This window comes from Patiria miniata, unplaced genomic scaffold, assembly GCF_015706575.1.
Source record: "Patiria miniata isolate m_02_andy unplaced genomic scaffold, ASM1570657v1 HiC_scaffold_29, whole genome shotgun sequence".
NCBI lineage: Eukaryota > Metazoa > Echinodermata > Asteroidea > Valvatida > Asterinidae > Patiria > Patiria miniata.
Genome location: NW_024037068.1, coordinates 14939055 through 14956508, shown reverse-complemented (window position 1 = coordinate 14956508; position 17454 = coordinate 14939055). Strand labels below are relative to the sequence as shown.

Here is a 17454-nt window from a genome sequence, read left to right as displayed (position 1 = left end):
AATTTATTTTCATTTTATCATGTTTATTCGCTTGCCCCTACATGTACCAGTACTTGAGGTCGAAGGAAATTACTAAACATTTTCATTTATTTCTTCAATTTTCTCCATAATGGCTTGTTCTAGATCCTCCTGATCCATTATTCCCTGGGTAAGGGGAAGCACATAAGCTTTGCTCCGCCCCCTCCGGCAACCAGTCTAAGTGTCCGGCATTTGCCTGGAATTATCGGCCAGTTGTATTTTAATCAAATTTGTACTGGCAGTGCCTCTGTAAGTGTTCATGGTGTTAATGCTCGGCATGGAGCTGTGTGTGAAGAACAGCAGTTTGGGTGTGGATTCAAGCATTTAAACATTTACTGAACGTCGCGTCCATGTGTAGTGTACACTCGTGAGCATCTTATTAACATGAACATTGCTATCTACTGTCAGCATTGTGGGACTGCAATCGTTTGGCAATTGCATGAATATATTAAAGCCGATTAATTTATTATTATAAAAAAACAATGGCAAAATATGGATGACAAAATCCCAGAATTGATAAAAACAAGGGAATTTGTATAAATGATGTTTTCAAATAGCCGGGAAAAAATATGTTAAGAAATTACAGAGCATATTCAGAAAAAAAGAGACAAATATTTTAAGGGATCGTCAACATTTCTCAAAAATGTGTTTACATGATTCCGGTTTACTATGTGTTTACTGCGGAAAATAAATGAAGTAAACAATTTTAAAATATTGCCTGAAGCAGTTGAGGTCAGCCAGGCTTAGCATGCGTCAGGGATCATGTGCGGCATTAGACAGCTCCCTAAAATTGGCCTCCGTTCCATCTGCCATAAAAAAAAAAAAAAACAGCCCTCAGATCACGAAGGGATTTTCTGTTCTTCTTCTACCCTGGAGTGCGCGTATCATCGCATCTCACACATCATTGAAAGCCTGCAGACATGGAGGTAGAGAGTTCAGCATTCAGTCTATGGGGGGTGTCAGCCCGGCACTAACTCAATAACGCCACGCCCCAGCGGTTACTGAACAGGAATTTTCAATTTGGTGTTTGTTGGAAGGAACCGGATTTGGTCAAATTTTTTTGCCAATTGTCGTGCATGTTATGCTTATGTAGATGAGTTGGTGTGCCAGGCTATACATACATGTAGATCACATCAGAGTCTGTGGCACAATGCTCTGTTATGATGTCGTGTACATAATACCCGGTACATACAGTAGTGGGGTCCATACATTATGTACAGTGTACATTTTTTTTTACGGATGCATGTATTTAAGATATAGTCCATCATTTGTAATTTGTGCATTTTGTTCGTTTGAAGTGCTCAACAAAAGTGTTCAAAATCTAATGAAGGATACTGAACAACTAACCTGATGAAGTTTCAGCTAAGCTTCAGCTGTATATTCCGAGAAAAACAGCTTTCTAGGATCTCAATTTCAAATCAAAAGTTACTGAATCATGTTTTGAATTGTTTTGAATTGCAGCTACACGCGACGTCGCGCACTGATTGGACAAATTATAGCAACCCGCGCGCGCGTGTGCGTCGTGCCAATGCTTGCGCGCTTCGCCGAATAACAAAACGAACTACTAATTCGAATTTTCCTACGGTGCGTCTTAAGACGCACCGTTGGAAAGGCCTTCTTTCATTGATTACTTCAAAATGACAGCTTGCCAGAAAGAATAATTTCACAGGGAGTTTAGTCCCCTTACTATCTTTCAACCAAGTATGTTTTTCAACAATAATTACGCCAGTTACTTTTCGGATGGCTGCAAATAATGGACTATAGCTTTAACAACACCTTAGACAGTCCTTCTGATTTGAAAATCACAGGTGTGTGGAAAAACGCACACCTGGATTTTTCTAGGCGTGTAATTTTTCTAGGCGTGTGAGTTTTGTAGGCGTGTGATTTTTCTAGGCGTGTGATTCTGTGGTCTAAGCTGGGACTGAACAATCTGGTATTGTTTTTCAAAATATACATCTTGGTTTACAATTAAGCCATATTCTCTTCACCGACGTACTTTATTTTTCACAAATTATGAAGTATAATTATGTTGTACATTGTGTAAATGTATGCTGAGGTGTGCAGTACTGAGGGATTCAGGCGTGCGATTATTCGCACTTCTCGGGAAGCATCTAGGCGTGTGATGGCGTGGGAGTGTGATCGCACGCCTCAAAACAGAAGGACTGCTTAGATGGGTGACAAAACAGTGATGTTGCATTCCCCAAAAAACGTTCATTGCAATTTCCAATTCTACTAAGTACTACAGTATGTACATCAACAAATAAATTACCCTTTAACTTTGTAGTCAACAACAAAATGAAGTGTCGGCAAAACATTTTTCTGTTAATTCCGTCTCACAATGAAACTTAACAAAACCAACCGAATATTTAGCTTAAAATTGTGAGAATTTAGTTTATGGTGTACCAGTAATATGGTATTTTAAAGTACCATAAATTTCAACCACAATTGAATGAAATGTGTACAACTCCAAAATTTCGGGTTTTTTTGGGGTGATTTGTTTGGTTTTCCTTTTATAATGAACATTCCTTTCATGTACGTTGCATCCATGTATCAAATTTCTCTATTTTTGTCTTTCTTTATGGGTTTGGTGCTTGGATTATGATGGAATATTATTATCCATGGTTGAATGGATCCACTCTACTGAAGGTCAGAGCTAAGTACTCAGTGTATACTTGTTGTACATCCTGCACTTCTGTTTTTGTCTTCAAATGCAATGAAGCTTCATAGATAATGCACTTGTATGACTTCCACAAAAGGGGATTAAAATTGATGGTGCATTATAGTGTGATATGCTCAAGGCCAAACGTTGAGTTGTAGATGGGCTGGATGGAGTAGGGTGGGAGGACAGGGAGGTGAGGGTGTAAAATGTTTACCAATTCCAGCTAACGCCAAAAAAAAAATCTCCGATTTCTGGTACGGAGCTTGCCCAAAAAGTGGTGCGGCAACGCGGTTTTTTTTTGGGGGGGGGGACTTTTTTTCCCCCTTCAAATGTCGGCCGATGACTGCAAATGGTGCCCGACTAAATTTAGTGCAAAATGTATGGGAGTCCAGAGAGCCCACATAAAGCTTATATACTCGATCCTAACCCCATCTAAAAACACGTTAAAATTGTGCAGCAGCAGGATTCCAGTGAAACCAGTGAGTTTGGCGGTTTTGAGACATCATCTTACATTGAAAAAAAAAAGTTTTTAATTTTTCCGACGTGCATGGCTACGGCGAGGCGCGCTCATGCCAGAAATGGGAGACTTTTTTGGGGGGGCCTAATATATGTTAACTTATACGTGTATACTGATTTTATCTTGTTTAGCATTCCATGTAGTACAACCTGGCGATTGATGTTGGCTACACTCTTACAACTTACAAATGTACATTCCATTAAAACAATGAAAATATTATTCTTTTGGAGTATTAAAAGTAAAAAAAAAAAGTATGAAAAAATAAACAATTTTTTTAGTGATAACTTACTGCACATGTATAAATGCAACATAAGACCCAATACAAATTTTACAAAAAATCAATAAAAAAAAAAAAGCTGATATAAATTGTTAGAAATCTGATTTACATTTTTTTTTTTTACAGGTCTGGCAGTTTCTGGTGATACAGGGACATGTTTGTACGTTATTTATGAAGATTGAACATTATCTCAAACAGGAGGTGGGACAGAAACTATACAAGTATCATGCCAATATGTTCTTGTACAACAAGTGTATATTCCAAAATGTAATACATCCATTTACAAAAAAAAATGAAAAAGCTGCACTGTTACAAACACTTACAGAACATACATGTACCCAGAATAACAGCTGTTTCTAAAGTACAAATGTTCCTAAGATACATTTTTCACCTTATTGTATTCTGAAATTGTGTTTAAATAAATTCATAACAGTGAATCGAATCTGATTTTGGGCAACCAGCAAGGCAAAATTTGAAAAGGCTGTTATAAAATGGCATTATCACATTTTGGTAGCAAACTCTTCACATGCAAACTACCTTGGTTAAAAGCTTTCATGACCAATGACTATTCGTCACCTTTTTTTCCCTTTTAGTTTCAGTGTGTGACTCACCCTCAATCTCCTACTGGCTCTAGTCTTAATGCTGGGGTGGCTAAATATATAAAGCCAAGGTTTCAGTTACAGCAAGGTACTACAATTATGCTAAGTCTACAGTCAAGGTTTCGGAAAATCAGCAAGGCAAAATAATTTATCTTCAAACATCAGCAAATTTCAACCCATGCTCTGAGATCATGTTTAGCACTGAGATCATAGAGATACAATCGTGTTTTGTGTGTGTGTGTACATATACGGGGGGGTACATGTACAATGTACACATCAATCAGGTTTTGTACTAGCTGACAAGAGGCGAAAAAGTGAGCATATTTTAGAAATTGTTTTGCATTGCAATTTATTTGATTATTACACATATGAAAGAAACAAACTACCACAAAAATTCCACTAGTATGCACTAAAATTGTTTCATGAAGGGAAAATGACTGTTTGGTTTGTTTATTATAATCTCCTGTTTGCGTGAACCCTAACTCCCCAGCCAAATTTACTAGGAACCATACCCATTCTGGCAAATTCCAACACCCACATGGGAAATTGTACACACACACTGTTGGACTCTATGGTTGGACTTAGTTTCTGGAGGTATGCCAATTCTAGTGTAAAAGACCATCTGTTTAGGGGCACTGTTCCTATCCCAACAGATTTAAACAAAACCTGCTGTTGAACTTTGATGGGTTGAGTTCGGTTAGGGTTAAACAAAACTCACAGCAAGAAATGGCGCACCATCCTGCAGATTAAACAGTTATCCCAAAATAAAATGACCTTTTCTAGACCTAAAACATTTCCGTCTGGGGTAAAACTAAAATGTGTCTTGTGCTTTTAACTCCTGCGTCATAGCCTCTCGGGCCCAAATGGAAACAAGCCGACGAAAATTAAACAAAAACGGCGTCTTGCTCACACAGCTGAGCCAAGAGACACGCCGAGCGTGAGGAGCCATGGCTTATGGGGATATTACTGGCACTCTGGAGACGTGAACACGGTCTTAGATAAACAGGCAATGTATCCCATGGAAGAGAGAAATGATGAAGTCTGTGCACAGTACGGCACTCGTCAGCCCCTGAGCATCACCAAAATGCCGTGCTAACTGTAATTTTAACATGGGTAGACATGATAGATAACAGCTGCAGCTACATGTACACTGTACATGTACACGGTACATGTTTTCGTAGACAGAATATGCCAATTTACATTCACGTACTCCAGCAATACATGCGTACATGTTCAGCAATACATGCGTACATGTCCAGCAATACATGCGTACATGTCTGTACATGCACATGTACCGGTACATGTACACGCCGTTTATTATTCTCATGTACATGTAACATTCTATTTGATCAATATAGTACGCATGTTGCATGAAGTACATTGTTTTTCTAATGTGATGTGCATACATGCAGTACATCCACAGACATGATGAACGTGAGAAGTACACTGTTTTTCGAATGTGATGTGCATACATGTACAATGATGTACATGCAGTACATCCGCAAATATGATAAACATGAAAGATTGTATACTTGCACATGCAGTAATTTTTCTTAGAAACTTAAATGACCAACATAAAAGATAGTACAAGTACCGGGGTAATTGTTCAGTAGAAACTTGCAATGTCCATCGACCCCCCCCCCCCCCCCCCCCCCGCGTCGATAAGGAGAAACGTCTTAAAATGGCATCCCAAATGCAGAAATACAAAATGAGGGTACCGTATGTAATGTTTGCACTTGTTCACAAAAAATTTCTAAAGAGCATTACTTCAGAATACTTGAACATTGTACACATGACTGTATGGGTACATCAACATGGACCCTACAGGTACCGGTGTAACATTTTTAGATGAGTGGCCCATTGCTAATTATGATAGTGCTCCAAAGTCTTCCCCACCCCCACCGATCCCCTTCCCACTCACAAAAACATGTTCATTACCACGACATACATGTATAGTCCGTCTACAAAAACAGTAGGCCTACATGTACGTTTTCAAAAAAATCTTTAAACTCTACTCTGGGTATTTGTATTTTGTGAAGCTCTTAAAATGCTTCTAAATGTGTGATTAATCTTTTTGAACAGTCTTCATTTACATGTAGTTGAGTCAGAATTTCTTGAAACTAATAATTAATTCATCAGGCCGAAACTAGCTGCACAAACCCTCATCTTCAGTTTAACAAGTTCATCTGTATGGAATGTCTGGCAAAATCCCATCCCCTCAATTCGTTCCTCGTCATCCCCATCCGGTGATGAAACCCTGTCTCATCCCTTCCCTGACAACGCACCGTCGCCGTGGTGATGAGATGACTCAGACTTAGTCAAAGTCATTACGGCGACACGGCGTGCCGAGGGGCAGAAGCGGGGCCCGCGTGCCAATGCAGAGCACGAGCGGTGGGTGTAGCACTCGCAGCATCGCACGGAGGACAATCGGGGAGCTATTTGCACTTGAAGATGAAGATGTGTTAGGCATACAGACATGCCCGGCAACATCATCATTAGTAATCCTCATGTACATGTACCGTAGTGATGCATGTGTACAAGGTCCAATGATGCTGTGACATTTTAATGAGACGGGGTATTATTAGTACAGCCATTTGTCATTGAATGTTGATACAGCATGTACACGTACCCCACCACTCTCTCATTAATGTTCATATTGCAAACTAAAATAAACATGCAGTGACATTGACAGATGGATACAATGACATTGACAGATTTATAAAGCAAGTTAAAAGGTTACTGTACTTTTGACTGTGTGATACCATGGAGCCAGGCCGTTGGATGTCCTTCGTTTTTATAGCTCCATGGTGATACCAATTGCTTTCTTGTTATGCACACCATACCATGACCAAGTAAATACCGGTACGTTCATGTATACGTCATGTACATTTACATGTACATGTATACAAAGACTTTCAAGGGTTTTTAATATCCTCCATTGACTAAACATGGTAGAGTGATCTGTTTCCTTTTTCCGATGTAATTGGTAATTAATACATATCTGATGGGAATATACAAATCGAAATATATCGAAAAACAAAACAACCATATTTTTACGAAATACCTGACTAGGATGTTGGTAAATGACAGTCTAAAGCATCCTGTAAAAATATGGCATCAGGTGTGATGTCTTATTCAAGAAAAGTGGTATTTTGTATAAATTTCCTGCAGTGGTCGGCCGACCATCGTTGGAAAAACCTAACTATTTCTCAACTACTGCTCCAAATTTACCATTTTTTTTTTTCAGTCCAAATGTTGTTTGCTGTTGGTTACATATTCATGAACGGGTGCAGGCCAGCTAGAGTGGTTCCATTACCTTACAATTTTCCGGCATAAATTGATCCATTTTATCTTCAGTGGAGTCGGGGAACCAGACTACTGGAACATTTTTGTTTTTCTGGGTTTTTCCAGCATTTTCGAACACAAAACTTCAAACATGTCAGTGTAACAATATTTGATCTATTATACTAACCCCCCAAATTGTTCGTTTCTGAAAATTACAACAAAAGCATGTACATTCCCTTTAATACCATACTGTACGTGTACATTGTGAAAAAATGTGCAATGCTTTATGTACTCAAGTTACTGAGTTACGTACACCCATGAGATATAGAAGAAAAAAATTGATTGAGAAATAAATATTGGTTCTATTCTTGTTTAACCCCCCCCCCCCAAGTTTATGTCAGCCTATTCTACCCAAGCAAAACAAATGATTGACCTACAAAGAAAGTAAAATTTTGACTCCTTTGGTAACGGTCATGAACCCCATTATCCCTGTTATCATGAAAAGACCAAACATGTCAAACCATCGAAACACTAAAAAACATAAATTTGTTGTACACGTTTTTGTGCTTGTGTGTACATGTTGGCATGTACATGTACATGTAGGCCATCACATACATGTATGTAGCACTCATTGCACGCAGTTGAATGTATGCTGGAACCCATCGATCCACTATTTGCAAAACTTCTCATTAATAAAACAAAGGCCGGTTGTAATTTAATTGAGTGTCATTATGGAGACCCAGTAGCCACTAGTGCATGGCAATGAATTCAGGGATGGCCAAATAATGTCAATATTCCCCTCCTGCAATCAGTCGGGGATGAACTGGTAAAAGCTGCAAAACTGTGTTCACATTCGTCCCTGTTCGTTTGTTCATTTGTCATGTTTGTAGAGCCAATCTAATTGCCATATTCAGGGATGGACATCTATGCACACTCCCTCCAATATCAGTCAGGGATGGCATCAGAAAGCTGCAAAACTGTTTTCAGTCCATTATTTGCAGATAATAAAGTAGCCAGCAGTGAATAGTAATGAACTCAGGGATGGAGAAATGGAAATTAGGCAGACACTACCTGTACATCTCACCTTCCCAGTCATATGGATGGCCTGAAAAGAAAAAGCTGTTAAATGTTTCTCCATTTCAAGTGTCGTTTCGTAGTATCTCATTTTCTCTTAACAACCCGACACTTACGTGTGTACTGTACGTGCAGACTGCAGGGAACAGATTGCTTTATCAATTCAGCAACGTGGATAATAGGACATGTGCTGACACAGCATGCATTTTTTAACAATTGTCTGGAAATTTGTGACCTGTTCTGTCAAAAGCAGACGCTTCTGGGCAGAGGTTGAAATTGAGATAGGGCCAAAAAATGCTGTGGGGGTGATTTTTATCGATTTTCTAATTTTTGCGTATTTGCAATCCTGAGCATGTGTAAAATATACTATAAAAGTTTGAAACCCTAATTTGATCTCTAATTTTAGTATTTTTGATGATTTTGATAAGGTATATCAGTTAAAAAAATTACTGTTTTGTGACGTTCGTGGCCATTTTCTCCGTTTTCTACTTTTCGACACAATGAACTTCAAAATACATGTAGCATAACTTTGCCCAGGAATGACCGGTTTCAAAAATTAAACCACCTATTAAAAGGAAAAAGAACATATTTTAACAATATGCAAAAATCTCATTTTTGACCTTAAGCCCAGAAAAGTCTGATTTTGACAGAACAGGTCACATTTGGAAATGGCGGGTTACTCTTTGCTAGAAGCATTTCACTTTATACTGTACATGGATATCAAACTTCCATGGCAGTGTTACATGTAAATAGCATCATGAATTTAAGTTCAAAGACCTTTCGTGAAGACGGTCAGAGCATACTGACCGGAACGTCGAGTTTATACCTCTGTTTTTTTTTTCAGAACCATTCTCTTAGTTGAGAAATTATTCGCACATGGTGTTTCTGCAAACCGTTCATTATTTAGTATCTCCACCATGCAAAGCCTCAAATCTTACTTTCAAAGACCTTTGTCTGTTCGTGTTCATCTGAATGCTGTATCTGTTGTTTTGTTTACACGTCTTGATGTTCTTTCTTCTCCTTTTTTTTTTTGACCTCAGGCTGTAGCTGGTGTATTTGACATCACCCGGGGTCACATCTTACCCCAGGTGACTATGAGATGTGGGTTCCTGAACAAACACATGGACCTGGTGACCGGTCAGTGGGTAGATGGTGACATGGCGTCACCATGCGACGTCTCCAAGAATGCTGTCCTGGACTACTGCAGACAGGTGAGGAAAGATAATTGACAAATGACAATAATGACAGTCGCATCAATTGACAATATCAGTGGGCTTGGTGACCGGTCAGTGGGTAGATGGTGACATGGCATCACCATGCGATGTCTCCAAGAATGCTGTCCTGGACTACTACAGACAGGTGAGGAAAGATCATTGACAAATGACACTAATGACAGTGGCATCAAATGACAAAATCAGTGGACTTGCTGATCGGTCATTGTGTAGATGGTGACATGGCGTCACCGTGCGATGTCTCCAAGAATGCTGTCCTGGACTACTACAGACAGGTGAGGATTGACAAATGACAATAATGACAGTCGCATCAGTTGACAATATCAGTGGACTTGATGACCGGTCAGTGGGTAGATGGTGACATGTCGTCACCGTGCGATGACTCCAGAATATGGGCAGTCCTGGACTACTACAGACAGGTGAGGATTGACAAATGACAATAATGACAGTCGCATCAGTTGACAATATCAGTGGACTTGATGACCGGTCAGTGGGTAGATGGTGACATGGTGTCACCATGCAATGTCTCCAAGAATGCCATTCTGGACTGCTGCAGACAGGTGAGGAAAGATAATTGACAAATGACAATAATGACAGTCGCATCAATTGACAATATCAGTAGACTTGATGATTGGTCAGTGGGTAGATGGTGACATGGCGTCACCATGCGACGTCTCCAAGAATGCTGTCCTGGACTACTGCAGACAGGTGAGGAAAGATAATTGACAAATGACAATAATGACAGTGGCATCAATTGACAATATCAGTGGACTTGATGACCGGTCAGTGGGTAGATGGCGACATGGCGTCACCATGCGACGTCTCCAAGAATGCTGTCCTGGACTACTGCAGACAGGTGAGGAAAGATAATTGACAAATGACAATAATGACAGTGGCATCAATTCACAATATCAGTGGACTTGATGATTGGTCAGTGGGTAGATGGTGACATGGCGTCACCATGTGACGTCTCCAAGAATGCTGTCCTGGACTACTGCAGACAGGTGAGGAAAGATAATTGACAAATGACAATAATGACAGTCGCATCAATTGACAATATCAGTGGGCTTGGTGACCGGTCAGTGGGTAGATGGTGACATGGCATCACCATGCGATGTCTCCAAGAATGCTGTCCTGGACTACTGCAGACAGGTGAGGATTGACAAATGACAATAATGACAGTCGCATCAATTGACAATATCAGTGGACTTGATGATTGGTCAGTGGGTAGATGGTGACAAGGCATCACCATGCGATGTCTCCAAGAATGCCGTCCTGGACTACTGCAGACAGGTGAGGAAAGATAATTGACAAATGACGCTAATGACAGTCGCATCAATACACAATATCACAATTATCAGTGGTCTTGATGACCGGTTAGTGGGTACATGGCGTCACCATGCGATGTCTCCAAGAATGCCGTCCTGGACTACTGCAGACAGGTGAGGAAAGATCATTGACACATGACAATAATGACAGTGGCATCAATTGACAAAATCAGTGGACTTGGTGACCGGTCAGTGAGTAGATGGTGACATGGCGTCACCACGCGACGTCTCCAAGAATGCCGTCTTGGACTACTGCAGACGGGTGAGGAAAGATAATTGACACATGACAATAATGACAGTGGCATCAATTGGCAATATCAGTGGACTTGAAGATTGGTCAGTGGGTAGACGGCGACATGGCATCACCATGCGATGTCTCCAAGAATGCTGTCCTGGACTACTGCAGACAGGTGAGGATTGACAAATGACAATAATGACAGTTGCATCAGTTGACAATATCAGTGGACTTGATGATTGGTCAGTGGGTAGATGGTGACATGGCATCACCATGCGATGTCTCCAAGAATGCTGTCCTGGAGTACTACAGACAGGTGAGGATTGACAAATGACAATAATGACAGTTGCATCAGTTGACAATATCAGTGGACTTGATGACCGGTCAGTGGGTAGATGGTGACATGTCGTCACCATGCGATGACTCCAGAATAAGGGCAGTCCTGGACTACTACAGACAGGTGAGGATTGACAAATGACAATAATGACAGTCGCATCAGTTGACAATATCAGTGGACTTGATGACCGGTCAGTGGGTAGATGGTGACATGGTGTCACCATGCAATGTCTCCAAGAATGCCATTCTGGACTGCTGCAGACAGGTGGGGAAAGATAATTGACAAATGACAATAATGACAGTGGCATCAATTGGCAATATCAGTGGACTTGATGATTGGTCAGTGGGTAGATCGCGACATGGCGTCACCATGCGATGTCTCCAAGAATGCTGTCTTGGACTACTACAGGCAGGTGAGGAAAGATAATTGACAAATGACACTAATGACAGTCGCATCAATTGACAATATCAGTGGACTTGTTGATTGTTCAGTGGCTAGATGGTGACATGGCGTCACCATGCGACGTCTCCAAGAATGCTGTCCTGGACTACTGCAGGCAGGTGAGGGAAGATAATTGACAAATGACAATAATGACAGTCGCATCAATTGACAATATCAGTGGACTTGATGATTGGTCAGTGGGTAGATGGTGACATGGTGTCACCATGCGACGTCTCCAAGAATGCTGTCCTGGACTACTGCAGGCAGGTGAGGAAAGATAATTGACAAATGACAATAATGACAGTCGCATCAATTGACAATATCAGTGGACTTGATGACCGGTCAGTGGGTAGATGGTGACATGTCGTCACCATGCGATGACTCCAGAATAAGGGCAGTCCTGGACTACTACAGACATGTGAGGATTGACAAATGACAATAATGACAGTCGCATCAATTGACAATATCAGTGGACTTGATGACTGGTCAGTGGGTAGATAGTGACATGGCGTCACCATGCGACGTCTCCAAGAATGCTGTCCTGGACTACTGCAGACAGGTGAGGAAAGATCATTGACAAATGACAATAATGACAGTCACATCAATTGACAATATCAGTGGACTTGATGATTGGTCAGTGGGTAGATGGTGACATGGCGTCACCATGCGATGTCTCCAAGAATGCTGTCCTGGACTACTACAGACAGGTGAGGGAAGATCATTGACAAATGACAATAATGACAGTCACATCAATTGACAATATCAGTGGACTTGATGATTGGTCAGTGGGTAGATGGTGACATGGCGTCACCATGCGATGTCTCCAAGAATGCTGTCCTGGACTACTGCAGACAGGTGAGGGAAGATCATTGACAAATGACAATAATGACAGTCACATCAATTGACAATATCAGTGGACTTGATGATTGGTCAGTGGGTAGATGGTGACATGGTGTCACCATGCGATGTCTCCAAGAATGCTGTCCTGGACTACTGCAGACAGGTGAGGATTGACAAATGACAATAATGACAGTCGCATCAATTGACAATATCAGTGGACTTGATGATTGGTCAGTGGGTAGATGGTGACAAGGCATCACCATGCTGTGGATTTGGAGTGACTATACCGCCGACAGTAGCAATGTGGCATCCCTGTGTGACAATGACAGTTAACATGAATGACAGCGGCATTGGCAGTTGACAGAGGATAGATGGTGGCATGGCATCACCATGTGACGTCGAAAAGAAAATGCTGACAATGACACAATGTGGTGACGCCACTGGCACTGAGTGTGACACACAGTCATCGGCATTGACAGTGGACTAGATGATAGGCCAATGTGACTGAACATGACATCTGACATAAACATGACATCAACATGATGGTTGATGCAAATTTACTGCGGCATTTGTAAGATTGTTTCAGAGAGGTTTTAAAAGTACATGTGTGGACTGTTGGCTCTCCCTTGATTTTCTTTTCTTCTCCTTACGGATTGAGCATGAACCTTTTGTCGGATGACAGGATTTTTGAAAGACTTCCAAGCCCAGCTACCGGTATGGCTGTTGGTTCCATGGTGTGATAATGTGATTTCAAAGGAGGGTCTCTACTTACATGTACATGTACAGCCTTAAAGGGACGATACAACATTTGCAAACATCAAAAAACAAAATGATCAAATTATCACGAAATACTTTACTGGATTGTTAGGGATTGACATTCTCAAGCATCCTGTAAAATCGTGGCTCCTGGTGTGCTGACATTTTCAAGAAAAATTATATTTTTCCCAATGCTGGTCGGCCGACCAGCGTTGGACAAAACTGTTTTTTTTCTTCAAAAACTGCTCTTACTTTTTCATAATTAATTTTTCCGCATTTTCTTTGCAATTGATTTACACACCTGTGAAGGGGTACAAGCCTGCTAGACTGATTCTCTGACCTTACAATTCCCCAAAGTCTATAAATTGCTCCGTTTCATCTTAAGTGGGGTCAGGGAACCAGACTACAAGAACATGATGTTTTTCTTGGTTTTTGCAGCATCTTCAAGCCCAAAATGTTAAACACTAGCGGGATGCCGCGCTTCGCGCGGCACCCGCTAGATGGGTAGAGTTGACTGTTTCGTAATAATTACTGTATACAATGATATCTCGATAATTTAAACTCTAATAACTCCAAACAACTGTTAAGTCAAATAAAGAATCATACCCTCTGCTGCACGCGAGGCAGTGATATTGTGGAGGTTTATGTTTGTGCTGGGATTCATACTGTTTAAATGTTTTAAATTGCGCGCCGATTAGGAAGGTCTTGCTGTCAACAGTTGAATGAAATTAAGTATTCATTGCCGACCGATTGTCTCATGCAGTGTCTCATTATATAAAGCTCATAAATAATGTTGTGCTGGAATATTGTCCAGTCAATTTGAACATTGAATTTTCAAGGTGCCAAACCATTAAGGACGTACATGTATACACCAACTGTACAATTAGGTAATTTAGATGAAACGCGGTTTGATCTTGGCCTATACAACGTCGTATCCATCGTTCTCACTACAGAGGAGAGGAGGGGGCAGCCAGTGGGGGTGGAGGTTGGATATTGTGTGGGCGTCGCCAGGATTTTTTCTAGAGGGGGGCAAAACATATTTTTGCCCACAAAATGCCTGTTTTTCTCAACACATTCTCGATTTATCAGTTTTAGAGGGGGGCAGGGACATTTTGCCCCCCCCCCAACCCATTAAATTTACACCACTATGACTTCGCGCCTTTTTGTTTTTTTGTTTTTTGCTTTTCCGCCCATGCCTATTTATGTTACACCTGTGAATGGTCACTTATATTTCCGGGGAAGTGGGCAACAATTTATATTTGTTATGGTGAAGGGGGTGTTTCTTATGTATTAAGTAGAAGTTAATGTCATTTTAGCAGTTGGTGTTTTTATTATGGTGATGGGGTTGTACAGCAAAGTATTGTAACACGTTTATTTGCAGAAGAGAGTAAAACTAAAAGAAAGGACATATTGGAGCACTTCATAATTATGTCAAGCACCACATGTTAAATGTATTTATTACAAAACTATGAAAATGAAATCAGGTATACACAATTTTTTTAGTAATAATGTATTTGCATTCATTACTGTACAGGGTAGTACTTCGACAAAACTCAAGGGATATAATTGTAGGCAATGTTCGCAAGGGACGTCGGTCCAGGCTTGTTTACCATAGGCACAAACATTCCATGAAAGACTTTCAAGCAAGACGGCCAAAGGTTATTGTGCAATTGCAGTTTTTTGTGTTAAAAGCTGTAATCATAAATAATGACAGTGGCATTGTAAGTTACAGGACAACATTTTTTTAATGAGTGTTGGTAAAAACTCATGAGAAACGGAGGGGTATGCGATCATGAATATTTTGTTGTGAAGTTTTAAGAGTGATTATGTAATTTGGTAATCGAAGACATTGTTTTGTTATCAAATAAGTTTGCCAGGATCGATACAGTCTGCTTGGCCAGTAATTATCGGGTAATCATTCCATCATTATTCTTGGGTACAACTAAGCCAAGGACATAATTTAAAAAAAGGATGGACATCAAACAGCAGAAAAGAGTGATTTGTTTGGCACTATTTCATGACTTCTAAAAATAAAATTATGGCTAGAAGGAAAATGTGTTTTGAATGGGTAAAGAGAAAAAGCAGGAATCTTGCAGTTGAACTGGAAAGAATAGGTGTCTTCGTCTTGAGTTGAGATTCTTGCTTTAGGAACTGGTTGAAGCATGCACTGGAGCATGCTTGGAGCATGGTTGGAGCTGGTCATGTGATGTGGGTGTCATCGGGAGTCCTGTGTAAAGGAGTTAGAAAGAAAAGAATAACGACTAAGGTGAAGAAAACTTGCAATACCCCATTTATGCGGAATGCACTACTGAAGTACTAACTAAACATGCCAAACAACGAAACATGTCTTATATGTTGTATTTTTGTGACCCCCCCCCCCCCCCCCCCCCCCCCGCATATGACTTTATCTCAGCAGAACAGCAGAGACACTGAACAGTCATCAATGTATTAGTTTTCTCTTTATCCTGCTTGGGTTCATGTCTGTTGTCGAGTCATGTGATTTTCTGCCAGAGTGTATTCTCTAAGATCCACTATTCTAACTGTGTTGGTTTCAGGTTTTAGTCTTTGCCTGTATTTTTTTATTTTTGGCCTGAGGTTTGAACTTGATCACGTCTTTAATTTTGATTTGAGGGTTTCTTTATTAAGTTGGTTATTGGTCTTTGATTTTGCAGTAAATTAATTTTGTTTTGCCTATGACTATGAAAGCCATTTCTTTAAAGGAAGTTTTAAGTATGATATGCCGTGTTCTAAGATTACCACAAAGATTTAGTTTGCATCATTTGTATGGAATGAATGTACATTTCATGGCCTATATACAAATGCAGCAGTTTTTTGTAGCTAGTACTGAGTAGTAGTAGTAGGCCTAGGCTTAGGACTAAAACAAACTAAAGCAAATTCCAAAAATAAACTACCAACAAAGCCCAATTGTGAAATCAAAAGTTGACAAAGTTCTACAAACATGTTCGGGTACATGTTCCAAGTGAGGCCTGTAGTTGCGCGAGGTCATGCAGCGTGTAGTAAATTGGCCACATTTAAGCCTAGCTAAGTAAACACACGGCCAAACTCGGGCCGAGGCCTTCCCCCGTACAACCCTCCCCGTACTACCACCAGACTACGCCATCATTGAACACTCACAAACTCACACTTTTCACAAACAACAATGCTTCTCAATGCCAGTGGCGTTCGAAAGAATACCACTTTTCACAAACAAAAATACATATCATAAATGAGACTTACCGTTCAAAGAGAAAACTGGAGCAAGGAGGAACAGATACGTCAACCATGTCAACAACGCTGTGCTGTTGCATGCGCTGCATGCTCATAAACGAACGTATACGACGTGGCACGTCAATTATCCGGCCCGTACGCAAGATGGCGCCGGCTCAATGGGGAAAGGAATTATGGGAAAATGGGGTGGAAATAGCCGGGCCCCGTTCCGCATCCCCCGCAGCCAACAGGCGCGATGGGGACAGGAGACCGGTCGGAAAAATGGCAGCGCCCCCGAATCACTTTCGTGATTGTAGTATAGAAGTCAGTTTAACAATATTTGCTATAACATTCTAATCCCCCGAATCCATTTACTACTGAAAATTGCAGCAAGAGCAAATGTTGTACATTCTCTTTAAGGCTTATCAAATCTATTTGCAGATTCTGTGTCTACTTTGTTTCATGAAGACGAAAAAGCTGCATGCACAGAGTTTATTTTAAATTCATTCCCCACAAGCGATTCTTTGCTAAATATCGTCGGCGAAATTACGAAATGAAATACGTTGTTTCGATGAAGAGACAACTTTAATGTTTCGAGAGACCTGTACGAAATTTGAGCCTTCGTGAAAATGCAGACAAAATGAATGTA

General features: G+C 40.6%; 1 protein-coding gene and 1 long non-coding RNA gene across 9 annotated transcripts in view; one reads left to right on the top strand and one right to left on the bottom strand.

Annotated features, from left to right (window-relative positions):
* LOC119736196 (amyloid-beta A4 protein-like) overlaps nucleotides 1–17454 on the top strand; it is a 56964-nt gene that overhangs the window by 8275 nt on the left and 31235 nt on the right. Inside the window, exons 2-3 of one of the 8 annotated variants that reach the window (XM_038210223.1) lie at nucleotides 9470–9586; nucleotides 11050–11103. In XM_038210223.1, the coding sequence (XP_038066151.1) occupies nucleotides 9470–9586; nucleotides 11050–11103 (171 nt within the window). Of the gene's footprint in view, nucleotides 1–9469; nucleotides 9641–10286; nucleotides 10370–10419; nucleotides 10518–10744; nucleotides 10814–10858; nucleotides 10955–11049; nucleotides 11104–12777; nucleotides 12858–12909; nucleotides 13006–17454 lie in introns of those variants that run through there. The other 7 variants (XM_038210222.1, XM_038210227.1, XM_038210226.1 and 4 more) reach the window with 7 other exon arrangements.
* Nucleotides 15563–17100, bottom strand: LOC119736197. The gene is made up of 2 exons (XR_005272286.1): nucleotides 16836–17100; nucleotides 15563–15825 (listed from the first exon to the last, which is right to left on the bottom strand). It is a non-coding gene; the product is annotated as an uncharacterized LOC119736197 (long non-coding RNA).